The sequence below is a fragment of the Borostomias antarcticus genome, assembly GCF_949987555.1.
Source record: "Borostomias antarcticus genome assembly, chromosome: 12".
In the NCBI taxonomy this organism is placed as follows: domain Eukaryota; kingdom Metazoa; phylum Chordata; class Actinopteri; order Stomiiformes; family Stomiidae; genus Borostomias; species Borostomias antarcticus.
In genome coordinates this window covers 5,601,982-5,628,798 of record NC_140245.1, presented here as the reverse complement: position 1 = coordinate 5,628,798, position 26,817 = coordinate 5,601,982, and the positions used below count along the sequence as shown (strand labels likewise).

Below are 26,817 nucleotides of genomic sequence, written 5' to 3'. Positions count from 1 at the left end.
TGAAAGAGAGAGAGAGAGAGAGAGGGGGAAGAGAGAACTAGCTCCCTCCCCTAACCAGGGAAACCTGTGTTAGCCATGCTGTTTGTTGCCATTATTGTACATTATGACCCATCAGTGGCCTTCTGATCACGGATGACTGTTGTTGTTGACAACAATGGTAACGGCAATGGTTGACACCAATGGTAAAAATAAGCTAAATTGTTATTGTCGCCGGGCAGAGCGCTAAGCTAACTACTGTTGTTGACATTCAGAGCGGGTAGGCTAACTACTGTTGTTGACATTCAGAGCGGGTAAGCTAACTACCGTTGTTGACATTGAGAGCGATACGCTAACCGTTCGATGTTGTTGTTGTTGACGATGTGCAGAGCGGCAACAAGGTGACCCTGCAGACCACGGCCTTGGAGAACACCTCCATCAAGGTGGGCCCCGCCCGCAAGGCCAGCTACAAGGGCAAGATGGCGCGGCGCAGCAAGAAGAGCCGCAGGAAGGATGGACAGGACAGGTAGGAGGACGAAGAGGAGGAGGAGGAGGAGGTCGTCGTCTTGTTGAAAAGCACTTTTTACTTGGCCTTTGCATGCTCCTTCTCTGGGGCACCTCACTCGCCCAGAGCTGAGTTGTGCTCTACGTTGTTGTTGTTGTTGTTGTTGTTATTGTACCTGCCCTCTGACGTCTTCCCTGTCTTGACGTCTCCTCCGTCCTGCAGCAGGAGACGGAGCATCTGGAAGAAGCTGTCCAAGCACACCCCTTCTCCTCCTCCTCCTCCTCCTCCTCCTCACGCTGCCTCCTCCGCCCCCGGCCCTGCTCCTCCCATGCACGGCAGCAGGAGCTTCTCCTCGGGCTTCCACCAGTCCGTGTCCTCCAGCGACAGCCTGTCCGGCTCCCCCACCCAGAGCCTGTCCCCCGGGCCGTCCACGCCCTGCCGCTCCCCTGCTCCCGACCACTCCGGAGGTGAGTGCCTCGGCCGGGGGGGGGGGGCTCTTGTGTCTTAAGTACCGAATAGGACAGCAGAAATAATCTGAACGGAAGTCCTTAAAGGCGTGTTAGATTCTAACCACCTCTCGTCCCCGTCTTGTCCCCGCCCCCAGACTCCAACTCCCCCCAGAGCTCGTCCCCCTGCTCCAGCTCGCCCAACTCCCCGGTCCCCCAGGCCCGGCCCAGCTCCCTCCACGTCCTGGGCCGCTACACCAAGGCCGGCCGCTGCAAGTCCACCAGCAGCATCCCGCCCTCCCCGCTGGCGTGCATCCCGCCCCCCCAGCCCCCTTCCCCCCAGTACTCCCCCTCCGCCCTCCCGGGCCTCCCCAAGACCCTCCATGGCTTCCACGGGAAGACGCTGTCCCCTCCCACCATGGCGCGCCACGCCGGCCGGCCCCGCGGCGCCGAGCCCCCACGCTCACCCCTCCTCAAGAGGGTCCAGTCGGCCGAGAAGCTGTCGGGGGGCTACCACGGCGACAAGAAGGCCTTCGCCACCCGCCGCCACACCATGGAGGTGCCCCTGTCGGAGGGGGAGGGGCCGGAGGAAGGGTCGGAGGAGGGCGCCACGGGGTTCGTGTGCGTGGGGGAGCACGGGCGCCAGGCGCTGTACCTGGCAGGGCAGAGGGGCGGGCCAGAGCAGCGCCCCAATGACATGGTGGTGATGAGGAAGCTGGCTCTGACCGAGAGGAGGGACTCCTTCAAGAAGCAGGAGGCCGTGCAGGAGGTCAGCTTCGACGACCAGGAAGAGAAAGAAGGTACGGCGGTCGCCAGGCGGCCGCAGAGCCCCACGCTGCCCCTGAGGCAGCCCCAGAGCCCCACGCTGCCCCTGGTTCAACCCCACTACAAGGCCTCCTGGATCAACTCGGCCCAGGCGGAGTCCAGCCCGGAGCTGCTGGGCCGAGGAGGCCAGGGCGCCACTCAGAAACCCCGGCCCAGAGAGAGAGACGGCTTCTAGGGCCGAGCCAAGGGGCCAGGGGCCCAAACGGACCGGCCCTGGGCTGACTGTGGACTCTGGACACTGGACTGTGCATGTCTGTATAGAAAAATAATACCAAGCTCAAAACCATAAGACAGAGAAGAAGAACAGTATGAAACATGTCCATGTTCTTGGGAGTCACGGTATGCATCCTACCTATCACACTGTAACAGGATATGTCCAGTGCCAAAATTAGTTGACTTCCTGTGTGCTTGTCTCACCTCCTTGGTTCAAGGGTCACTGTGAGGCTATCTGTAACCAGGAAAAAAAAGTTGTTGTTTTTTTTTTAAGTGAAGAAAAATATTTATGACTTTTTAAAGCTTATTAGCATTGTTTTCCGGGGGCCTGAAACTGCAGCCATATTCATATTTTTTTGACCTCTATTGTGAAATTGCACAAGTGTAAAGGAGCACCCGTATCAGCTGACAGGAACATTATGGCTCAGGAACAGACTCTTCTATGGTTTCTGTGTGAGGAGTCGAGGGAAGACATGATGAATGATTTAGATTTTCTTTTCTTCTATGATGATGGAAATGTTTGGTGATCCGGCTGCCGTTTCGTATGATCAAAATGGGCTTTTCAAACACAGTTTCAAGTGTATGTGCTATATGAACTGTTTGTACGGTATTAACTGTTTGTACTGAATGATCGTGTGCCCAGACATATAATTCAGTGCCGTCTTTCACGCTATAACAATGTAGCTAGCTAGCCACGCTGTTGCAATGATGTGGATCCTCTGTGTGTCAGACTGGTGTCCAGGAGAATCAGGGAGAGTGGACAGGGTGACCAGTTAGGTAGAGTTTACAGGGTGACCAATCAAGAGAGAGTCCAGGGTGACCAATCAGGGTGTCCAGGGTAAGCAATCAGAGAAATCAAGGAGAGTGTCCAGGGTGACCAGGCCAAAGGCCTTGCATCAACATCACTGTTATTTAACCAGCCCCAGTGCCAGCACGTGGAGTTTAGGAACCATTTTAAGAGGTACTGTGATCATGCATGGTCCAAGCTGTTGTGCGCTGCCAGTTATCTGGTGATGTCATAAAACAGGGACCCTCCCAGGAGAGTCTCCCATTGTTGTGACATCATATACACCTAATTAGAGTTCTGTCTGCACCTGTAAATACCGCTTTTAGCATCACTGGTAAGGTTCTGCAGTACCTGCCTGGAACATTCTACCTACCTGCCTACCTGTCCCTGCGGGCAGTCCTGTCTCATCGAGCTGAGGTGTGGATTTGCTCTTGTGATTCGTGTAGTTATTTACTGACTTATCATACTGTTATAGCACCCTAAGGATCCCTCTTTCTCTCCGCCATGTTAGAGGTGTAGAGTGTATGTGGACCTGGCTCTTCTCTGTTTTTAAAACGCGTGAAAAAACGTGATATGAATGAATGTTTACAATTTAGGGTCAAATAGATGTATGTGAATATTTCATCCTTGCTGTTAACTTATTCTGAGGGACCGAGGAGTGTTCTACCTGACAGCCCGAAGCAGGAAGGAGCTCTCGGCCATTTCCTGTTCTGAACGCTCATCTGTCATCGTAGTGTTCCACCATCAGCCCTCCTGCTCTCAATCTAATGCTTCCACTCTTGGTTTATTTCAAAGGAATTGTTTGATGTATAATAATTAACTGTTTTAAAAGGGAGTGATGTACTCAAAGGGGTAAATGTTTTAAGGGGCTTCGTGGGGATTGACAATGTTTCGATGTAGAACTGCACAACAAATCACCGTGGGAACCTGCTAACTATGGGCAACTGGACTATGATAGGCTTGAGTGGGGTGAAGGGTTGTGTCCTGTCATGTTTGAACTAATCCCTTTATCCATAAGTGTGTGTGTGGGTGTTGTGAGGATATCCAGTGTGTATCTATTGCATCATGAGATCCTGAGCATTCTGCATCATCCTTTGTGTAAAGTTGTCTGTCTCATGCGTGACATCATTTGGCTTGCTATAGAGTTGCCTGATTCTGACAGCATGCTAATGGAAGCCTTGACCACAGAGTTCTACAGTATATAGGCTCTGTTTATGTATGCCTCAATAACACCAAATCTGTTATGCACTGATCCAACCCGAGAGTGCCCCCTGGTGTTTACTTTAAACAGCAGTTTGGGTTTTAATTCTTGGGTCAACTGGATTAATTACTTTACTTCTCAGCTTGTAGAGGATATACTAGTGATGGGTGTTTATGCAGTTTCACACTCGGTTTGTAAACCATCCATGTGTCATCAATTGCTAGGTTTGCCCTGTTTAATTGTTTTGTTTTTTTGCCCCCAGATGAGCTGTTCATCCCATATGACATGTAGCCTACTGCTACTACTGTATAAACCTGGTTTACGGTCTCCAAACCCGGCGTGACAGTGTCGGCTTTTCTATTGTCTAACAGTGTGTTTGAAATAAATCAATGGCAGAAGACTAATATGAAGTGGACAAGCTTCTTTCTCTACACATTCAGAGCTGTTGGGACTAGTAGCATGCTAAACCCCTCAACTGTAGACGTACATCCCTGTTGTTTTTATTTCAATAACTTTGCATGACTGAAAAAAAAACTTTGCATGACTAGGAATCTGGTCCTATATAGTTCATACACCTATACTGCACACGTGCGATAGGTGTGGGTTGGATTTAAGCGAGTTTGGTAAAATGCTCAATTAGTCGACCGAAAAGACGAGGCTATTTTTAGTTTGTTTTGTTATATAACTCGTAAACTGCTTCGTACATGAAGCTTGGCTCGCCGTAGATGCACGGCATTGACTCGTGCTTTTCCGATCAAGTTCGTTTGTTTCCGTGTTGTATATATTGCTCCCCACGCACTCTCCTTTCTGCGCCGCGCTGCGTTGGAAAATGGCTGTGTAGGGAGCAGAGAGTTATGTGCGGCAAAAGAAAGAAAGCGAGAAAGAAAGTGGACCACAAGTGAACGGCGAAGAAGGAAAAACTCGGATGCATGAAGGGAAACATCAGATACACGATAGGGAAACACGCGGTGAAAATTTTAAGTGTGAAAAGTGCTTCACTGTGATAAGTTTTGGAAGAATATCTGCGGGTGAGTTTTTCCAAGTTATTGCACATTTCGAGCAGGGCCAGCCAGCGAGCTGGAACATGGTGGATGAGCTGCAAACTCAACTACGCACGCAGCTCTGAAGTTTTCTTGCATGGGTTCATAAAGTTGGCCAGAACACCATATCAAGTTGTTTTCTACAGTTTGAGAAAACGTAAAATATTGAGCCATCAACATAAGCATGTCGTTTTCTTCAGCTGTTGTGCGCCTCTCCAAAGTTAACGTGATGCAAAATATCAACATAACTAGATACTGTTACCAACATTTTCCAGAGTTGCCATATGGCGCCCAGCACACATTACAGTAACCTACATGTTCATGCATAATGATGCAGTTCACCATTGAGAAAGATCGCACATTACTGTTGCACATTTATATGGGTCTGGGACTCTTTCATAGGCCTATACGTCCTTTGCAACAAAGTTGGGAGAAAAGATGCGTTATAGCTGCCATACTACTTACTACATACAGTAGGCTATTTGGCAGCATTCACTATTATTGGAACACAAATGTTTCATGACCGCGTACTTGCTGCTTGTTCTGAACATCGCCTCTACACCATTCCAAAGTTATCGCACGTCGCCAGATTTATTTTGGACTTGTTCCAGACTTGCAGAATCATCAACTCATGTCAGCAACAGGCTACTGCTTCATCTCTGATGAATAATTCCTGCACGCCGTTACTCGTCCTAAAAAGTAATAAAGATATAATGAGCATCTTCTAACTTCTGTCTCTTTATGATGGAACAGCCTACAAGCTGGGTTAGTTTCACAGAGGGGAAATCCATGTGTATTTCTGATTCCTTTAGACTTAGTGAGAAGACTGTAGTAGTTTTGTGATATCTGCACTACATTGAAGAGGCTCTGATGGGAAGAAACTAAGCTTATGAGCCCTCATTGTTTAATTGTTATACATATTTAATACATGGTTACATGTACCTCATTTATATTTGTCGGTCAGCCTATTCATCCATGACTGCAGCACAGTCTCTTAACAGCGAAATATGGGATTGTGCCTACAATGTTAAATCTGGGTTATGGTAAGCTGATCCCCCATGCACACCTCAGGCCAGCAATCTCCTTGCACCTCACCAGTCTGTGTAGCTCCACCACACCGTCGACATCGACACTGGAATTCACTGCTGTGATGCATCATTACGATGAGTAGTTCGGCATTAGCACTGTTCTGTTCTTCACAAAGCAGCTACAAGTTCCACACTGAGCGATCCATATTCGTACCTACTCTACTACCTTTTACACCACAGTGCGTATAGTTTTTGAGTCTGTAATAGTGAATCATACAGTAATTAATTATTCATTGACACTTTACTATCCTATACTCCATTAGTAAATGTCAGGGCTAGACTAGGATGGGATCGATGGAGAACTGGACTATCTTAGAAAAGGGTCTAACCTAGAACAGGGCTAGATGAGAACAGGGCTAGACTAGGACAGGGAACAGGTTAATACTAAAATGTTAATTAGTTTTTGGAAATTACAACATATCAATCAAGTTGTTGGTTTTGTCTGGCGTAGACTATTCTGATCTGGGGAAGATGTAGTCTGCTGGGCTACACTGCCCGGTCCTGCAATCACTTACAGCAGAGCACAAAGCCTACAAAAAAAGTCTACGTATGGACTAGTCTAGTCTTTGGCTGGTCAGAGTCAAGTCATCCAGGCACCAGTCCCACTGGACCGAGCGTGTTCTGCATTGAGACTGTGAAAGAGAGCGTGTTAGTCTAGAGACAGACAGTACTGGCCTTGCTAGTCTAGAGACAGATAGTACTGGCCTTGCTAGTCTAGAGACAGACAGTATTGGCCTTGTTAGTCTAGAGACAGACAGTACTGGCCTTGTTAGTCTAGAGACAGACAGTATTGGCCTTGTTAGTCTAGAGACAGACAGTATTGGCCTTGTTAGTCTAGATACAGACAGTATTGGCCTTGTTAGTCTAGAGACAGACAGTATTGGCCTTGTTAGTCTAGAGACAGACAGTATTGGCCTTGTTAGTCTAGAGACAGACAGTATTGGCCTTGTTAGTCTAGAGACAGACAGTATTGGCCTTGTTAGTCTAGAGACAGACAGTATTGGCCTTGTTAGTCTAGAGAAAGACAGTATTGGCCTTGTTAGTCTAGATACAGACAGTATTGGCCTTGTTAGTCTAGAGACAGACAGTATTGGCCTTGTTAGTCTAGAGACAGACAGTATTGGCCTTGTTAGTCTAGATACAAGAGTACTAGCCTTGATAGTCTAGAGACAGACAGTACTGACCTTGCTAGTCTAGAGATAGACAGTACTGGTCTTGCTAGTCTAGAGACAGACAGTACTGACCTTGCTAGTCTAGAGATAGACAGTACTGGTCTTGCTAGTCTAGAGACAGACAGTACTGACCTTGCTAGTCTAGAGATAGACAGTATTGGCCTTGTTAGTCTAGAGACAGAGTACTGGCCTTGCTAGTCTAGAGACCGTACTGACCTTGCTAGTCTAGAGACAGACAGTACTGGCCTTGATAGTCTAGATACAGACAGTACTGGCTAGTCTAGAGACAGACAGAGCTGCGTTGTTGAAGAGATACTACTGAAGCTGTTTGGGTGACATTGATGGAATTATTACCTCTGAAAATTGCATTTCTCAGGACCCATGTCATCCTCAGAAAACTATGCAATTAGTTGTTTGGTTGGTTTATTGATTTATTGATTCATTAATTTGCTTGTTTGATTGAATTGTCTGCTCGCATATTGTATTTTATTGTGATACTTCAACAAAATGTTCTTTTCTATTTGGTTAAATGTATACTTTATCATTCAGATGCATAGCACAACCATGATACATAGCACAATCCACTGTTTTTCCATTATTTCAAAGCATCGGTTTATATTCTCTTTTCAGTTCAGTCCTTGTCAGATATGAACGTCATTCACTGAGGATGCAAAGTGAAAACTAAAAGTGAGAAATGTGTATTTGTTGAGGTCAGACTCTTGATCACTGCCTAGATACATTTTCTAATATTAGAACATTTCCTTGATTTGCCGGAGCTCCGCTGGTGACTGAGCAGCACATGGCCGCAGACTGACCAATCAGAGGCCAGGATGATCTTTCCCTCTCTCTAGCAACAGTGAGTTCTCTCCTGGATTCATTAATTATTTCCTGCTCGCTCTCTCCCTCCACTGCTGGGGCTCACCGAACAACAAAGTCTGTCTCCCTGAGAGAACTAACTCCGGGAGAAAAGCCCGTAGATCTCTCTGCCAGCTGCTGCTCTCTTTCTTCCTCTCTCTCTTTCTCTGAGCAGGAGTGAAACACAGAAGATTCTCCTTTCAACTCGTGTTAGTTGCAGCACTTTTCGTTTCGGACCCTGAAGAGACTCCGATTGGACTTGAGGACGAACCTCACGCTCCTCTCCGTTTGCAAGCTTTTGAGTATAAACAAACATTAAAATGGCAGGCGGTAGAAGGACTGGACTTTTTCGCCGGGCGGGGGGGGGGGGGGGGGGGGTTGGAGGCAGGCTGGAGTGGTGGGGGGGGGGGCTGGGAGCAGGCGGAGGGGAGGCAGTGGGGAGGGCGATGGTGGTGTGAGGATTGCGGGCTCTGTGGTTGGGTACGCCAGTGCCACGTGGTCTTCGCCTGGCACCTTTCTTCTTGGACGGGCAGGACGTCGGACCGACAGCCGCGGCGGTGAGCCCGTCCTACCTCCCCGAGCCCAGTCCTGGGTGAGTGTTGCCGGAGCGTCCACCTCTGGTCATCACGCTAACTAGGAAACCTATACAGACATGAAGGGGGGGGTCGTTCGCTCGCTTGCTTCTCCAGCATGTTTGTTTTTCGGAGACTGGAGTGGCCCTGGATTAGGAAGATACGCCACAGATAGAGCTACGCTCGCCTCTCACCATGGTTGACATGCTTAGCTGCATCAGCTCATAGTGTCCACTCTGACAAGCCTCCTCTGAATCCGGGGAGACGACCGGACAGCAGGCCTTAGCTACAGTAGTTCTGGATTTAGCAGGTTCCAGAATTGTCCCCAAAAAGTGCTCCACTTTCCTGATTTACAAGCCAGAACTACCCATTACATATCTCTCTCTTTTTCTCTCTCTCTCTCTCTCTCTCTCTCTCTCTCTCTTTCTCTGAGTCATCACTTCTATCTAGAGATGGGGGTAGGAACCACCATTCTGTTACTCTGTGTAAAAACAGACTTAATCTGAAAACATGATGTGTCTCTCTCTCTCTGTCGCTCTGTCGTCAAGCACAGTTGCCATTTTAAGGTTCCAAGTTTGTGGCTGAAGCCGGAGTTTTGCGAGGAGGAAGGTAAAAGATTGCAATCCTCCGAGTACTCTATCCTCCAGGTCTTGGTTCTGCATGAGAGGGATTTGATCTGATCGGCCATGTTGCATCAGGGTTGACTTGATGGTATGACGATGTTGAAAAGTCTCCTTTTTTCACCTGCTGTAAGAAATTATCGGTTTGTCACTAGGTCCTCGAATGACTGATTTGGCCGTGGCGATGTGTGAACTATGAGTACAGTCTACATGCACACACATGACCTCCATTGTCCTGACGCACATGCATGTAATGATCTGGGGTGAAATATTGCATGTATGTACTAAACTGGGAGGCAGGGTTACATGTATGTAGCAGATGTATTTTCCAACTGTATTATAGGCGTATTATATTATGTACTGTACAGCAGCAAGATGGTTTCTGGCATCAGAACGTGTCCCGTTCTGAATGGACTTGCGCTGCCCGGTTCTCATCTGTTCTGAATGGACCTGCGCTGGTTCCGGTCAGAATAGGCTGCGTCCAGCGTGTTTCTACCAGAGACGGAACCGTGCGGTTGGGATTAAACCCGGTTTTCTGCGTCTCAGATTATGGTAAAAAAAAAAAAAAGTGTTTAGGACGCGGTGACCGGTACGGTTGCCAGTCGGCCATCTTCCTCACAGCGTCGCTCCTCTTCCTCGCCACCTCAGAGACCCCCGCGAAGGTGGGCGACGCCGCAGTACGGACCGAGCGCCTCCAGCAGCAGCACGGACCTGACCACCTCGGCGTCAGTGGAAGTTAGTGTTTGCGTCAGCCCAGCGAGGCAGGGCTGGGGGGGGGCTGGAGGGGGGGGGGGGGGGCAGAGGTGGGGCGCAGCTGGGGAGAGAGTTGGACCGGAGGTTGTGACGCAGTGGCATCATCCGGTCCACCCGTCCCGACCGAGACGCGCAGTCCCCCGTCCGCGCCGCAGTTCGCCATTTTACCCCCTTCGCGTTTCCTCTGGTGCCACAGCTTCGTTTTTTATTCAGAAGATAATTATTACATAACGTATTCAACTGAAGCACAACACGGCGCGACATATAAGACGATACGTCTTTTGAAATATTTTGCCGTTTCTCGTCTTTACGAGACTCGAAATGTAGATCACGGGTTGTTGATCCTGTGGATTTCTCTGTGATTTTTTTTGTCTGCAGGTTGCGTCGCTGTCCAGCCAGAGAGGATACTGGGAGACCCGTACGGTACGGCCGCTAGACCTTACGCCCCCCTCCTGCTCCGTCCTCGTCTCCGAGCAGCCCCTCGCGCCCTCCCCGTCCAGAGCACGGCGTCCAGGGCCAGGGGGTCGCCGCCGCCGTCGTCATCGGGTCCGTGTCCGGTGCGTGGAGGTGGAGCATGTTGCCGTCTCTCTCTCCGTCTCTCTGCTCCATCGTCTGGCTGAACCGGGGCATCAAGCTGAGGAAGGTTCACCCGGACGGCAACACGGGCCGGCTCTGAGGGCCCCGCCTCGCCAACGCCGGCTCTGAGGGCGCCGCCTCTCCAACGCCAGCTCTGAGGGGACAGCAGCGCCTCCTCCCTCCCCGCCTCCCTAGTCCACAGACTTGACTCGGCCTACTTTAGGCCCCACAATGCTCTGCGGCTTCAGGTTGTAGCATTTCAGGCGACACCACCACCTCCTCCTCGTCCTCGTCCTCCTCTCCCGGTCACCGCCCCTTCGTCCAGTACCTGGGCCCGGTCAGCATGAGCCTGTCCCCCAGCCAGCCGCGCCCTCTCAGGCCCCTCCCATTCGCCCCCGCCCCCAGGCCTGAATCAACACAAGTCCACGGTGAGCCACTCTTATTTGTTAATTATAAAACTAGTTGCTCTTATGGTTTGCTCTTCTGGTTTGCTACCTGCTTTACTGTATATGTTGATGTCTTCTCTGTTGGACCAGTCACACCAGAACCATGTTTCACTTCAGCACCATAATGCTGCCCTTTTGAGATGTCTGGAATAGCCAGTGCACTTCTCTATGGTATTATACCTGCTAAGTGCTTGATGAGAGGGGAGTCCAGAGAGTGACTTCTGGGAGTTGTAGTGTGGTTCAGGATAAATTAGCTGCGACACTGACAGGAAGTAGAATCTCACATTGTTTCATCAGAGGATAAGCTCTGTTTTTTTCTCAACCGCTCTGGCTCAGCTAACCCTAACCTTAAAGGAGTAGTAAAGGGAAAATGCATGTTTAGCCCTGTTTTAAGGTTACGTATGATCATATACAATGGTTCAGATCAAAACGTTGACAAAACTAGCACTTTTGAGAAAGTCTGATAATTGCTCTACCACCGTTTTGGTCGTACAATGGATGTGGATGGGCATTTAAAATCATTTAAAAACATGTTAAACTCGATTTCAAAGACAAGAAGCTCACCGAGGGGGTAATTGGTGTCCGTTGGTGTTCTGACATCAAATTCGCCGCAAAGTATGAATCCTGTAGGGTTTTATTGATCATTTTATGAAATCCATTGACTTGTATTGAAGCGACCGTTGTAGATGTGTAGATCAATCCGCAGAGGGGATTCAGGAAGCGGAACTACTAACGGTAGCTATTGTTATTGTTTATGTTGCCAGGCTACCTAGTTTACGGAAGTTTACACACGTGTGTGCTGCGACTAAATAGTTCTATGCTAAATATTTTAAAAAGCCTTTCCAGATGAACTAGAATCTTACTTTATGGCAAATTATATGTCAGAACGCCAACTAACACCTCGGTGAGTTTCTTGTCTTTGAAATCGAGAGTTTAACATGTTTTTTGAATGATTTTTCACGGTGCCCACCCACATCCATTGTATGACCAAAACGGTGGTAGAGCAATTATCAGACTTTCTCAAAAGTGCTAGTTTTGTCAACTTTTTGATCTGAACCATTGTATTTGATCATAAGTAACCTTAAAACAGGGCTAAACATGATTTTCCCCTTTAACCCTGGCTCAGCTAACCCTAACCTTAGCCCTGGCTCAGTTAACCCTAACCTTAGCCCTGGCTCAGCTAACCCTAACCTTATCCCTGGCTCAGTTAACCCTACCCCTGGCTCTGCTCCCACCTCCTCCTCCCAAGACCAGCGAGGAGATTTACTGTTTCTCCTGCTAGCCTCAGCTCCTTTCATTTGCTCCTTCTTTCTCTTACTCCCTCGCTTCTCTGATTTATGACTTCCTTGTTTGGAGGCCAGGGCCAGCAGCCCAATGGCCCAGAACAGATGATACCAAGATTATGTATCAGTTGGCTTGTTGGATGCGTGTTGGGATGAAGCCGCACACTCTGGTTCTGGTTCTGTGCTCGGGCCGATCCTCCACAGGGAACAACAGGCTTCACTACCGTGGGCTTCATTACCAAACTGTGAACTTTGCCGTACCTCTGGGGAGGAGAGGAGGGGAGTGGAGGGTTAAATAGGCCTCACTTAACTATCAAGCACACTCTGAGCTCTGGCTTAGCCCTGCTTTGCTCATCAGCTTCCCAACACATACTGCGGTTCTCTCTCTCTCTCTCTCTCTCTCTCTCACACACACACACATGTCCAGGCGGCAGACCAGCTCAGCCTGGTGTGAATATTTAGTTGGCTGATGTCGGAGCTTGAACTGGAGAGGTCGGACTCTGACTTTTGGGCAACTGGATACTGTATAATATAATAATTTAGAATAGTAATTACAGGACCTCGAGGGGTCTTTAATCACCACACGGCACACACACATGACGTATCGCACAACACATGCAGCTACAGGGGTCGCCGGTGGAATTTGTTCTCTGCATTCTCCCATCCAAGCTGTCCTCCTCCAGGGGCAGCCAGGAGCAGTGGGCAGCCTCGTCAGTGGCGCCCGGGGACCAAGTCCAAGCGCTCAGTCCCAAGTCCTGGTCACAGACCGGACTGAAGAGCATCTGTTCTTCTGCATGTTTCTCGTATTGGGTTCTTGGGAGGACACCCTTGCGAACACGGGAAGAACATGCAAACTCCGCACAAAGGCCCAGGGCCTTCTCGCTATGAGGTGACAGTGCGAAGTACTGCGCCACTGTGCCGCACGTGAGCGGTTTGGGGTTCGGTGTCGCGCTCAAGGACACTTCGGCACCCTGCCGGGAGCTGGGATCGAATCCGTCGCTCTACATCCTGAGCTACGAGCCGCCTGCATTGTAGAAGTTATCAGAGTCTGACATCAGACAAAATTCGCCAGCGTCCAGTGCAGTTTTCAAGCAGGAGGAGGAGGAAGGGGGAGGGAGCAGAAGACAGAGAGAAATGTATGTGTCCACTCTGCAGCGTTGAAAAGATTAGCTTAGCTCACTGGTGGATGTTCTAGCATGTGATAGAAATTGGGAGGTAATATTTTTCTGTCTATTGGAAGGTATTTTTCTGTCGATTGTTGGAAGGTAGCCACGGCATCGCGGTCGCGGTCAACTTATATTGTTGAGGACGCAACTTTATAATATAACAGAATGGGTTGCGCTGATTCTCAAAATTCTTGCACATGCCCGGAATTAAAAGTATTAATGAGGAGCCAACTCCACACTGCAGAGGGAATAAAATTGCCGGCCACACATTTTTATGGGGGGAGGGGGACTCACTCACTCTCTACCTCAGTCAGTCAGTCAGTCAGTCAGTCGGTCACTCACTCACTCACTCACTCACTCACTCACTCACTCACTCACTCACTCACTCACTCACTCACTCACTCACTCACTCGTGGTCAGGCGTGGTCAGGAGCAGCCAGCAGACTGGCAGGCTGGTGTGAAGCGGTCTTTACCGAGCCCGGCTGGGCAGAGGAGGAGCTGAGGAGTTTTGAGCGTAGGGAGCCAGGAGCAGCTGGCGGTGTCCAGGCTAGTCTGCAGGTTAGTCTCCAGAGAAGACCGGCCGCTCGCCTCAGGTCTCTCTGAAGAGGATAGGGTGACTGAACAGAGAAGAGGTCAGGCTCCTTTCTCTCCCGACTCTCTCTCCCTCTCTCTCTTTCTCTCTCTTTTTCTCCCTCTCTCTTTCTCTTTTACTCCCCCCCACTCTCTTTCTATCTCTCTTTCTCTCTCTCTTTCTCTCTCTCTTTCTCTCTCTTTCTCTCTCTCTTTCTCTTTTACTCCCCCCCTATCTCTATCTCTCATTCTATCTCTCTCTTTCTCTCTCTTTCTCTCTCTCTTCTCTCCCTCTCCCCCTCTCCTCTCCCTGGCCTCACTTTTACTGCCCTACAGAAGTCAACCATGGCATTTTTGCAAGCTCCCCCCCCCCGCCCTCCCCCTCCCTCCCCCCAGTTCATGCAGAGCTCTGATGCCGTCTCCAGGCAGCTATAAACTGTCCTCTCCAGCCCAGTTCTCAGAAAAGAGAGCGCCCTCCCCCCTCCTCCCCTCCTCTCTCCTCCCCGCTACCAGGAACAGCCTTTCTAAGAAGCGGGCCGGCAGAGAAGAGTAGAGTAGACCGAGCCGGGCTGGAGGCATTTCGTTCAGACGCCGTCCCAGGAATGAACGTGCATTTCTCTTATTTCCCCACTAAAGCCCGTTCTCACGGACGGGACGGAGAAGGCGAGGACAGAGAGCTCTCGAGAGGGAGGCGAAATGAGGAAAAACCGTCCGCGTCTTACATAAGTATCCTTGATGGAGGAGATACAGAGCAAATGTCTTGCTTCACATTCTCTAGCGAGGCCTTATCCAGTCACATAACTCAAGTCTTATCCAATCACAGAGCTGGGCCTCCTCCAGCCAGCTGCGGCTGCTACAGATCCAGACTAGAGACAGAACGCAGACAGAGACGGAGTAGAGGCACATCCAGTAGAAAGCGAATAGAGTCTGAGGCAGCGTAGACGCAGGGACAGACTAGAGACAGAATAGAGGCAGGCAGACAGACTAGAGGCAGGCAGACTAGAGACAGACTAGACAGTAGACACCACACCAATAAAGCTGTTTTATGGTATCACATGTACATTTCACAATATAACCCTTTTCTAGAGAGAGAGAGAGAGAGAGAGAGAGAGAGAGAGAGAGAGAGAGAGGAATGTGATGATTCTGTGTTTTTCTTCTGAACTCCCCCAAATTAATAATCAGTGGCGGTTAAGCTGAGCACTGCCAGGAGCTGGAGGCTGCCAAGCCCAGGACCCAGACACCGACCCCGGCCCTCTCCCCCCCCCCCAGCCCAACCCTGTCCCTTTCACCCAGCCCCGGCCTCAGCCTCAACCCCAGCCCCAGCCTCTGCCCCAGCCTCAGCCCCGGCCCCAGGGCCAGCTGAACAAGAGGCTCGGTCTTGGCCTTCTGCCAGGGAGCTTTTGCTTGTTCAGGGTTTCTGATTAAATCCTTTATTCTGCTCCACTCACGCAAGGGACCAAGGCAGAATACAGAGAGCCGATGACTGGAGGGCTGGAAAAAGAGAAGAAGAAAAAAAAAAGGGGGGGAGGGGTGGGATATCTTTTTTTTTTTTCTTCTCTCTCTTGTGCGCAGTCTCTCACCTCTCTCTTTCTGTCTTTGAATAGTTGTGTGGTTTTCTGTGCGGGGAGAGTAGAGGAGAGAGGGGGTTGGATGAAGCAGCAGAGCTGCGTCTGGGCTGGTGTCAGTGCCTTCTCTAGTCAGAGCTGGGTCCTGGCTGGTCTCTGGGTCTGGGGCTGGTTTCTAGGTCTGGGTCTTGTTTCTAGGTCTGGGTCTGGTTTCTAGGTCTGGGCTGGTGTCTGGGTCTGGTTTCTAGGTCTGGGCTGGTCTCTGGGTCTGGGTCTGGTTTCTAGGTCTGGGCTGGTGTCTGGGTCTGGTTTCTAGGTCTGGGCTGGTCTCTGGGTCTGGTTTCTGGGTCTGGGTCTGGTTTCTAGGTCCGGGCTGGTCTCTGGGTCTGGTTTCTGGGTCTGGGTCTGGTTTCTAGGTCTGGGCTTGTCTCTGGGTCTGGTCTGGTGTCTGTTACAGTACCTCGTTTCCACCCTTTAATTTCAAGTGGATTCAGTGCCGGTTCTGGTTGTGAGTTGGTTTGTAAAAAGGTTCGCCTTCGGCCCAGAACCAGAACCAGCACGGAACTTCAAACTAGGCGGAAAAGAGGTATCTTTGTGTCAGGGCTCCTGAGGCCTAGGCCAGGGTCAGAGATGGAACTCTGTTCTGGGTTGTTGTTTCAGCTGCTACTCCTCCAAATCCTGCCCCCCCCCCCCTGCTGTAGACATGACCTGGCTGTTCTCTCCTCCAGACCCTGCCCCCCCTGCTGCAGACCTGACTCTTCCCGACCCTGCCCTGACCGAGAGAGAGGTGGACCACAACCTGTCTCCTTCAGGTACACACACGCACACACACACGCACACACACCCGTCCCCCTCAGAGTGATCCGGTCACGGCCCACCCTGGCGCCCGTTGAGTTGTCCTGTGAGTTTGTTCTGCTGTCGGAAGCTTCTAGAAGAGGTGAGCTGCACTCATGGGCCTGCTGTCCGCTCCGTGTCTCTGCAGCGCCACCTGCCAAGCCAGAGAAGACCTCGGCCTCCTGCCCAGACGCAACATCAACCCCAGATTCAACTTTGACCCCAGCCTCGAGCCTGGCCATGATGGACTGCCCGCTGGGAGAGGAGTGGTACTGGGGAGAGATCTCCAGGTAAGATCAGCTCCTACAACCCTGAGAGCCCTCACCCTGTCATTCTCCCTCCTCACCCTGTCATTCCCCCCTCCTCACCCTGCCATTCTCCCTCCTCACCCTGCCATTCTCCCTGCTCACCCTGTCATTCCCCCCTCCTCACCCTGTCATTCTCCCTCCTCACCCTGTCATTCCTCCTCACCCTGTCATTCTCCCTCCTCACCCTGTCATTCCTCCTCACCCAGTCATTCTCCCCCCTCACCGTGTCATTCTCCCTTCTCATCCTGTCATTCCTCCTCACCCTGTCATTCCTCCTCACCCTGTCATTCTCCCTGGTGAGTCACCGTGTCTGACCCCTGCCCCCTGCCCCCTGCTGTGTGTTCCAGAGAGGAAGTGAATGAGAAGCTGAGGGACACACCTGACGGCACCTTCCTGGTCCGGGACGCCTCCAGCCGCGTAGAAGGAGAGTTCACCCTGACCCTCAGGTAGACTACAGACACACCTACAGACACCTGGACCCTCAGGTAGACTACAGACACACCTACAGACACCCGGACCCTCAGGTAGACTACAGACACACCTACAGACACCCGGACCCTCAGGTAGACTACAGACACACCTACAGACACCCGGACCCTCAGGTAGACTACAGACACACCTACAGACACCCGGACCCTCAGGTAGACTACAGACACACCTACAGACACCCGGACCCTCAGGTAGACTACAGACACACCTACAGACACACCTATAGACACCCTGACCCTCAGTTGGACTACAGACACACCTACAGACACCCGGACCCTCAGGTAGACTACAGACACACCTACAGACACCCGGACCCTCAGAGGTAGACAACACCCCCCCCCCCCCCCCCTGTAGAACCCTGAGTATTTCTGTGTGCTGATTCTAATGCACCAATCAGTAGCCCGGTTTGACGGACTGAGATTGTTTCTATAAAGGAATGTCTCGCTCTTGCAGGAAGGGAGGCAACAATAAGCTGATCAAGATCTACCACCGCGCCGGCTGCTACGGCTTCTCTGAGCCTCTGACCTTCGTCTCGGTGGTGGAGCTGATCAACCACTACCGCCACGAGTCACTGGCGCAGTACAACCCCAACCTGGACACCCGGCTCCTCTACCCCATCTCCAGGCTGCAGCAGGTACTGCAGCCACGGCAAGGCAGGCTGTCCGTGCTGGGCTGGCATGCTGGGGGAGTGACCAGCCTGGAGGGGGGGTGGAGCTACACCTCCGGGGGAGGGGGGGTTGGGGGGGGGGGGGGGGGCAACACCTCCCGATATGATATAGAAGGTGCGTGATATTTCTGACACAGCAGCACTAAGGCCTTTTAGTTCTATTCCAACTGTCCCAGGGCCGTCCCATCAACATCCCATCAACGTCTTCGACCAGTAGCAATATTCTGTCCCATCCAGTGCAACGAGAAGTCAGAAGCCGTTATGCCCCTCCCAGGTCATCTTCTAGCAGGCTGTAATGTGTGTGTGTGTGTGTGTTCTGGCAGCTGGTGAAGGAGGACAGTGTGGAGGCAGTCGGGGAGCAGCTGAAGGTTTACCATGACCAGTACCAGGACAAGAGCCGCGAGTACGACTCTCTCTACGAGGAATACACACGCACCTCTCAGGTAGGAATACACACACACACATACACACCTCTAAGCGTGGGATACACACACACGTATGCACACATACACCTCTACGCTACACGCACACACACACACCTCTACGCTACATACACGCCCGCACGCACGCACACCTCTACGCTACACACACACACGCACGCACCTCTACGCTACACACATACACAAACCTCTACGCTACACACACACACACGTACACACACCTCTACGCTACACACACACACGCACGCACACATCTCTACGCTACACACACACCTCTACGCTACGAATACACACACATACACCTCTACGCTAGGGATTCACCGATCTGATATCATCAGTCACCCCGCGCAGTAAACACAACAAGCTATGCATGGAGCAAACATGGTGCGAGCCAAAGGATCACTCATTCAGAGATTTTTCATGCTAACTACACCGACTAGTTCAACAGCTGCTTGCAATATTTTCAAAGTCAATGTTCCGAGGGGTGGTGCTAAAACTTTACACCGTTAAACTGTTACAACACAACTAACTTAATCAAGCATCTCAAGCTCCGGTATTCATTCATTCAATCATAGGCTACAATTCACATTTCCCTGTCTGGCTCACCCAACTAGCCTACCTTTCAGACTGTTTGCTTATGTTTGCAAACGTTTGGAGCGAAAACAAACATTATAGATGTTGAGATGGTCCAATGTGGTGTTTTTGTTTTGAATATGAACATTCCATGAAACGGTGTATACACATCTCTAAGCTGTGAATACGCATCACACACCTCTAAGATGGGAATACACACACACACCTCTTTTTAGGAGGAAAACACTGGTTCCTCTCAGGTCAAAAGAAGAGGCAGGGGCATGTCCTCTCTGACACTGTGCTCTGATTGGCCCAGGAGCTGCAGATGAAGCGGACGGCCATCGAGGCGTTCAACGAGACCATCAAGATCTTCGAGGAGCAGTGCCAGACTCAAGAGCGCTACAGCCGGGAGTCCATGGAGAGATTCAGGCGAGAGGGAAACCACACCGAGCTCCACAAGTAAGATGGCCTGCCTGTCTGTCTGTCTGTCTGTCTGTCTGTCTGTCTGTCTGTCTGCCTGTCTGCCTGTCTGTCTGTCTGTCTGTCTGTCAGACCTATAGAACAAATTCATAAAGGAATAGTGGATTCACCTGTTGTTTTTAGCACGTTCTTCTTGTAGGAAACTACCGTAAGGACTTGTTGTCGTTTGTAACTGACTGTGTGAGTCTGCGCCCCTCCTCCAGGATCCAGACGAACTCGGACCGTCTGAAGTGGCGCGTGACGGAGATCTACGACAGCAAGAGGAAGCTGGAGCAGGACCTTCAAGAGCAGGCGGGTCAGCACCGCGACATGGACCGCAGGATGAACAGCCTGAAACCAGACCTACTGCAGCTGCGCAAGACCAGGGAGCAGTACCTGCTGTATGGACCTGTCCTACACACACACACGCATGCAATCGTACAGTACATACACACACACACTCATACACACACGTAACCATGTTGAATTGGTTAAACTCACCCTCAGCTGTCCAGCACCGTTCGTATCGCTAGCTTTTGTGTTTGTGTGCGCAAGTCGGAGGACCCGAGATCGAACCCACCCAGGGTGGAAGCAATAATGATGACGAGCGATGCAGTGACACCTGTTAAACATACACCTACTCATTCACACACATGCAGTCATACATACAGTACACACACTCATACAACACTCATTTAGGCTACACACAACACTCAATATAGACATAGACTAGGTGCCAGACTAGGAGCCAGTATCATTCAATGTCTGTAAGCTCAGACACACTCTTGCATAACACCAGGAATATGGAAGTTCTATAGGGATATGAGAATGCTGTGAAAGCAGGATGTGAGTATTCTGATTCCGTATGTAAAAATAGAAAGATTAAGTGTTGTGATGTTGTGTTTTCAGGTGGCTGACCCAGAAGGGGACGCGACAGAAGAAGATCAACGAGTGGCTGGGCATCAAGAACGAGCCTGACAGGTGAACGGCTGAACCTCAGGAGTTGGCTTAGCACATCTAAATAAGGAGTTGGCTTAGCAGACTATCTGAATCAGGAGCTAGCTTAGCACATCTGAATCAGGAGCTAGCTTAGCACATCTGAATCAGGAGCTAGCTTAGCACATCAGAATCAGGAGTTGGCTTAGCAGACTATATGAATCAGGAGCTAGCTTAGCACATCAGAATCAGGAGCTAGCTTAGCACATCAGAATCAGGAGCTAGTTTAGCAGACTATCTGAATCAATCAATTCTTGACGAAAATGTAAGGGAGGGATGATTTGGGAACAGATCCAATCAGAATGCTGAGATTTCCGTGAAAGTCGTGTCTCACGCTGAAAAAACTCGAACACAGGCATGGAGAGCACACAGAAATGTAATTCAGTAGCTTTGTCCATCAATTTAATAGACGTTTCATCCAGGATATCCATATATGAGTTTGGTAATTCTAGAGAGATGGTAAAAGAGATGGAAATTCTTAATGCTATTTAGTCAACTAAATTTATACTTAAACTAAAACAACTCAGATTAGTAAAATATGACTAGAACTAAATAGTATTTTAGTCGTGAGACTATGACTAAAACAAATCAAAATTTGCTGTCAAAATTAACACTGTCTGGGAGTCTGTTATGCACAGGCATTATTCGCAAATCCCTAATTTTTCCCACAGGGATTTGGGACTCAAGCCCTATCGCAATAACGCTAACCTTGCACAAAGTGACATCAGACCTCACCACTCTATGTAACCTCCTGTCTCTCCTGCTGTGTGCCTAGCTCCTCTTCGCTGGCGGAGGATGACGAGGGCTCGCTCCACTATGACGAAGGCAGCTGGTACGTTGGAGATATCAAGCGCTCCCAGGCGGAGGAAATGCTGACGGGGAGGAGTGACGGCACCTTCCTGATCAGAGACAGCCAATCACAGAAGGGCTCCTTCGCCTGCTCCGTAGTGTGAGTGCTTCTCTTCCACTTAAAAAAAATAGCCAACACTTAGTTTTATCAATTCTTCTTCAACTACAACTTTGACCCCGAAGGGCAAATGGTTTTGCGGCAGTCATAGACAAATACAGGACGATTAAAAACTCTTAACTAACTAGCAGACCACCCAGCTAACTCTAACTCCCATGTATGCAGGGTGGACGGGGAGACCAAGCACTGTGTGATCTACAAGACGGCGACAGGTTACGGCTTCGCCGAGCCCTACAACCGCTACGGCTCCGTCAGGGAGCTGGTGCTGCACTACCAGCATGCCTCCTTGCTCCAGCACAACTCTCAGCTCAACGTCACCCTGGCACACCCGGTCCTAGCACACGCCCAGAACCAGGGGGAAGGACAGAGCCAGAGCCAGACCCCCCAGGCCCAGGCCCAGACCCAGCAATCCAAATGAGCAGTGCAGCAGCACAGACCCCCCCAGCAGAGGGCGCTCTGCTACCAGCATGGCAACATGAAGCACACAGGTGTACTGGACTGAACAGTACGCCCCCCCCCAGCCCCATCCATCCACCATGACCCTCAGCACAATGAACTGGATTGGACAGAACTTACCACCACATACAGCACCTAAACCCCCCTCCCCCAGCTCAGCCAATCAACATTGAGGAAGGAGGGGCAGAGATAGGGTGGGGAAGGTCAGAGGAGCTTTTAGTTGCATGGCGCTTGAGGTTTAAGGGGCTTGGAAATGTTGAGGGGGGGGGGGGAGGGGGGGCTTTGTTTTAAAACAAATTTTGTTTTAACTTGAATGTTGTTTTAAAACAAATGTTAAATTCTATGACTCTAAAAAGCTTGCTGCAATGCCGTAGTGCTAGCCTGGGCTGACCAATCCCATGGTGCTAGCCTGGGCTGGCCTCAGCTTTGGGTAGCTGGGAGGAGGGAGGGGGGTTGTCACAGAGAGCTACATTTTCAGAAATATATATATTTTTCTTTAAACAGATGGTTATTTTCACCTGTTGTTGATGGCCCATCTGTCCAGCGCCTCCTCTGGTTGGTTGTAAAGACATGAGTCCTGTACCAGATGGTGGGATATACTATATCTGGCATATTGTACAATACAATATATCAGACACAGATCAGGTCCTGAACGGTCTAGGATTCCTCCTGTTGATGTCCTGCCCAGTAGAGACGGACAGTTTGGTCTTTAGGCTAACTGACTGATACAGTCTCCCGGTATTAAAGGTTGTTGATGTCAGTCAGAGTCCGCTAGCTACAGCCCCTCGCCCTGCCCAGTGATTGGCTGACACCAGCGTGTCTCCCAGCAGGAGAACGCTGTTATCAACCGATCGCTGTTTCCATTGATACCCGCCGGAACTCACTCAGTGTTACTCGCTGGTTGTTATGTTGTGGTGTAGTGTATCGGGTGCGTGCGTGCGAGCGAGTGCGTGTTTGTTTTGTGTCTTTAAGAAAGAGGTAGTGTTGGATGTTTTTCATGTACTGCTTCCTCTCTGGTGTATCTGTGTTTTTAGTCGCTTCAGTTCAGCTTCTTATCCAGCAGTATGGCACCGGGTAGAGGACAACGCTACCAAGGGCGGTTTATTCATGTAGCAGATAGAGAAGCCGGCAGATATCCTTTCTATAATCAGCATGACTGCTACTGGTGATCCAGTGAACTTTTACTTGTACAGTATGCATGGACTCCTTCTGTTGGGTAGTTTCTACTAGGTACAGTACCAGTGCTAGGCACTTAAAATGCTGCTTTTATTTGCATACATGTCATGTTGGGTTTCAGGGAGGGACTCTTTTCTCCCTCTCCTCTCCTCTCCCCCTCCCTCCTCTCCCTCAGCCCTCCCCCCTCCCTCCCGCCCCGCCCCCATAGAAAATATATTTCGCCATTTATTTGGGTATGATGTGTTGCTCCTTGATAAAGTCTACGGTAGTTCTGGATTGGTGGTCTGGACAGCTAATGAAAAAATGTTTCATGGAGGGTTGCATTTTAAATGTACATTTAAAAAAACATAGTTTATATGATATTGTAATGATCAATCAAGTGGTACTGTATTGTGCTTTGCACGGTTCTTGGGCCGAAAAATTCAAGCCAAGAATTAAAGTAGACGACAGTGAGGTTTTCTGAGATGGCTATAAAGAGCCTGAATCAGAACGTTTAAAAGTGCCTTTAAAGAGAGAGAGAGAGCGCCGCATATGCGCGTGGTTTCAGTTGTCACCTTTGTGTGTGCATGCGTGCGTGTTTATTTGTGAGAGAAGGAGCGTGTGCAGTGTGTGTGAGGCATGATGTGAGAGTATCCAAGTGTGCTTTAGTTGTGTCTCTGTTTTGTTAGATGATTTCCAGCAGGTGTTCCTCCATGACCGGGGCTGTAGCTCCATGCTCCTCCAGGTAGCAAAGCAGTGTCGTCTGGAGGTGGTGGAAACATTATAGACCAGGTAGAAATGTGAATACCAAGGTGCAGCCCGGTCTGGTTCCTGGTGTAGTCCAGGCTGGCTCTCCTCTGATTTGGCTCTCCAGTGAATGCATGCAGTATTTCTCACCATCCACTGACCCATTCTTTCACTGTCTGTTGGACCAACATGTTATGATGCACTTTCACCTGTTGTTCCACCTGTTTGAGTTTGTCCAAGTCTCAGATAGACTGATTGATTGATTGGTTGGTTTATTGATTGATTGGTTTATTGGTTGGTTGATTGATTGATTGATTGATTGATTGATCCCTAGCCAGCCTCAGTGAAGCACAGTAGGCCGTGATCGTGTTGGTTTGTTGAGGAGCAACAGGACTTTTATTGTGAAAGGGAGTGAAGTGATGGTCGATGTTCCTCTTTTATACTGCGGTCTCAGCTGACAGCCAGGCGAGTGTCCTGGCTCATCAGGTGTCACAACACTATAAACGCTAAACACTCAGAAACCTCTGAACCCTGTAACCCAGCCCAGTGCTGAGCCCTGAGCACCTGAGTGAGGCACGGATCAGACAGACCCTGAGGTGTTCACCAGCAGGTCATAGTTCACGGTACCTGCTTGTATATTGTACATACAGTAAAGCCTGTATGACAAATAAACATTCTTGAATCCTTGACCTCCCAGGTTTAGATCAGCCCCCTCCCCCAGGCTTAGATTAGACCAGGTACAGGAGACAGTGATGACATCATCTACGGTGCTTGGAGGGTTGTACGTGTTTTTGTTTGTTTGTTTATTTGTTTTTTGATCTAGCTTTTTTTTCTAAGCTGATTGTTTTTTTTTTGTTTTTTTTTGTTTATCTTTGTTGATGATAACCATACAGAATCTATAAAAGAAATAAGCTAGCGTGAATATTTTCCTGCGTACAGAAAATTTACAAATGTTTACGATATCTAATTAACCAAATAGCAAGTCTGCGTTTGAGAATCAGTCTGTCAGATAGATTGGTCTGATTTATGTTTCTTTCCTATTTGTCTTTTTAAACTTGAAGATGTTATGACTGCTTGTACTTTGACTGTTCTGATTTTATTGGTGAGCTGTTTTACCCATCAGTGCTGCTTCAGCATGACTAGAACAGAACATGGACTCTACATGGACTCTACTGGTCCAACACTCATCCCTCTCCCTCCACCCCTCTCACCTCTGACCTCTGACCAGGTCACCCCCGACTGAGCCCTGTCTGAGCAGTAGGGCCCACAAACACATCACACATACTGTACATGCACACAATACACATCATACATACCGTACAGACACACACACATCCCTAATATTAGATATGCCCCTCCCTCTGGATCATCAGGGTTCTCTATGTATCTGGTGTGGAGGAGGTCAGATAGATACATTCTACATGGTGGAAACAATCTATACATTTTAGAGTGAGTCAGTGGTATGAGTGGTGTTATGTGAGGAGTGTTTAGATTTTGCACTATATAAGTGATGATCACATTTAACCTGCTCGACTCAGAGACAGGAAATATCAGCCACTTATTTCCTCGTCCAAAGCAGACTTCCTAAATTCAAGTCTACCTGGTTCGGATGTTAGGTCACGTCTTCTCATAAGTGATTGATATTGGGTTTTTAAAGGTACGTGTCCCTAAGGTACGTGAAGCTAACCCTCGTGGCCATCTGCTCGCCCAGTCAGGCGATCCGCCAGATCCTGGTCTAGTCTGTCTAGGATACAGTGTTTGGGATGGAACCAACTTCAGGCCGTGGGAGGGGGGGGGGGGGGTGTAGGGGACAGGCTGTCACTGCTACACCAAAGTGCCACAGAGCTCAGAGGACCACTGGTCTGGCGGTAGTGGCAAAATCCCCCCCACACCCGAGAGGATCATATCTCTACCCTTTGTTTCCCGGTCTGTCTTAATTCAGGTGCAGCAGTTCTTTCTGTCTTCTGTGTACAGCTTGCTTCAGAGTTGTCTCCAACAAGGTACTGGGACAGTTTATCTCTACAGTTTTATCTTTAGGTTGATGCAATTTAAAAACAATAAAGGATGTTCAGTAAAAGACTGAGCTGCTGTGTTGTGGTTTTTATAAGACGCTGTACAGTGAGGCTGCAGTCGTCAACAGAATCAGAATTCCTTTTATTGCCGTGCAGTTTTTCAACGTACTAGGAATTTGCTTTAGCTCGTGGTGCATAACATGTAGACAACATTGGACAGGGTGTAGGGATGAGACAGGACAGTGCAAAGAGCAAGTACAAAATGCTAGTTTAAAAAAGGGTAAGCTACTGTAAGAAAAAGAACAATAAACAAAAAGAAGTGCTGTACAGTACTGTAATAACACCATTCATACAATAACAACACCATCCTCACAATAATACCATCCATATAATAACAACACCATCCATACAATAACACAATCCATATAATAAAAACACCATTCATACAATAACAACACAATACATATACTGCAATAACAACACCATCCATACAACCCGGTGGGAATGACTTTATGGGACTATACCCCAAACCAACACACGTACATCCTTTCACTCCAACCTTTTTTTATCCCTTACCTAAATTTCACAAGTAGAGTAGTGGTCAGAGCATTGGACTCCCACACGGGACATCCTCAGAGATTATCATCTATGCTGAGAGAAACTCCTCTAGTCTATATATAGCTAAACAAACGCTGTTGTTTACGTTTTGGAACTGATGTGTCCAGGCGACAAGACCTATCTTAATTTATCAGACATTATTTCATGTCATTTCAATTCACAGCTATTTAAGTGGCATGACTAGCTTCCGTTTTACCAGTCCTGAACAAGCCAGCCACGCACATAAACCAGGCTGGACCTGGCCTGGTTCTCCTATCTCCCTGAATGACCAACTGAGCAAGTTAGTTGAAATGACCTGAGCTACCTAGCTAAATGACAACACCATACGATAACAACACCATACAATGACAACACCATAAAATAAGAACACCATACAATATCAACACCATACGATAATTTGTTAATTCGTTCATTCGTCCGTCTGTCCATTCTTTCAT

The 26,817-nt window shown here is 49.3% G+C and overlaps 2 protein-coding genes across 3 annotated transcripts in view; both read left to right on the top strand.

Moving 5' to 3' along the window:
- The window catches only part of mast3a (microtubule associated serine/threonine kinase 3a), a 25,928-nt gene extending 23,834 nt beyond the window's left edge, over positions 1–2,094 (top strand). For both annotated transcript variants that reach the window (XM_084447034.1, XM_084447033.1), the window contains 3 exons: positions 366–502; positions 704–948; positions 1,086–2,094. In XM_084447034.1, coding sequence (XP_084303160.1) covers positions 366–502; positions 704–948; positions 1,086–1,927 — 1,224 coding nt within the window. In that variant the 3' untranslated portion in view covers positions 1,928–2,094. The remainder of the gene's footprint in view (positions 1–365; positions 503–703; positions 949–1,085) is intronic.
- A 2,682-nt stretch (positions 2,095–4,776) lies between these two features.
- Positions 4,777–25,799, top strand: pik3r2 (phosphoinositide-3-kinase, regulatory subunit 2 (beta)). Its single transcript, XM_084447036.1, has 12 exons — positions 4,777–4,981; positions 10,432–11,057; positions 16,388–16,471; positions 16,642–16,783; positions 17,149–17,247; positions 17,744–17,924; positions 18,281–18,400; positions 19,287–19,429; positions 19,654–19,830; positions 20,339–20,410; positions 21,201–21,374; positions 21,558–25,799. The coding sequence occupies exons 2-12, from the start codon at positions 10,973–10,975 to the stop codon at positions 21,808–21,810; spliced, it is 1,530 nt and encodes a 509-aa protein (XP_084303162.1). The 5' UTR covers positions 4,777–4,981; positions 10,432–10,972; the 3' UTR covers positions 21,811–25,799.
- Positions 25,800–26,817: the final 1,018 nt, after the last annotated feature.

Coding starts and splice junctions, on each gene's coding strand:
- pik3r2 (XM_084447036.1), top strand. CDS start 10,973: ATGAGCCTGTCCCCCAGCCAGCCGCGCCCTCTCAGGCCCCTCCCATTC. Junction 16,472..16,641: donor CCACAACCTGTCTCCTTCAG/GTACACACACGC, acceptor GTGTCTCTGCAG/CGCCACCTGCCAAGCCAGAG. Junction 18,401..19,286: donor AATACACACGCACCTCTCAG/GTAGGAATACAC, acceptor TGATTGGCCCAG/GAGCTGCAGATGAAGCGGAC.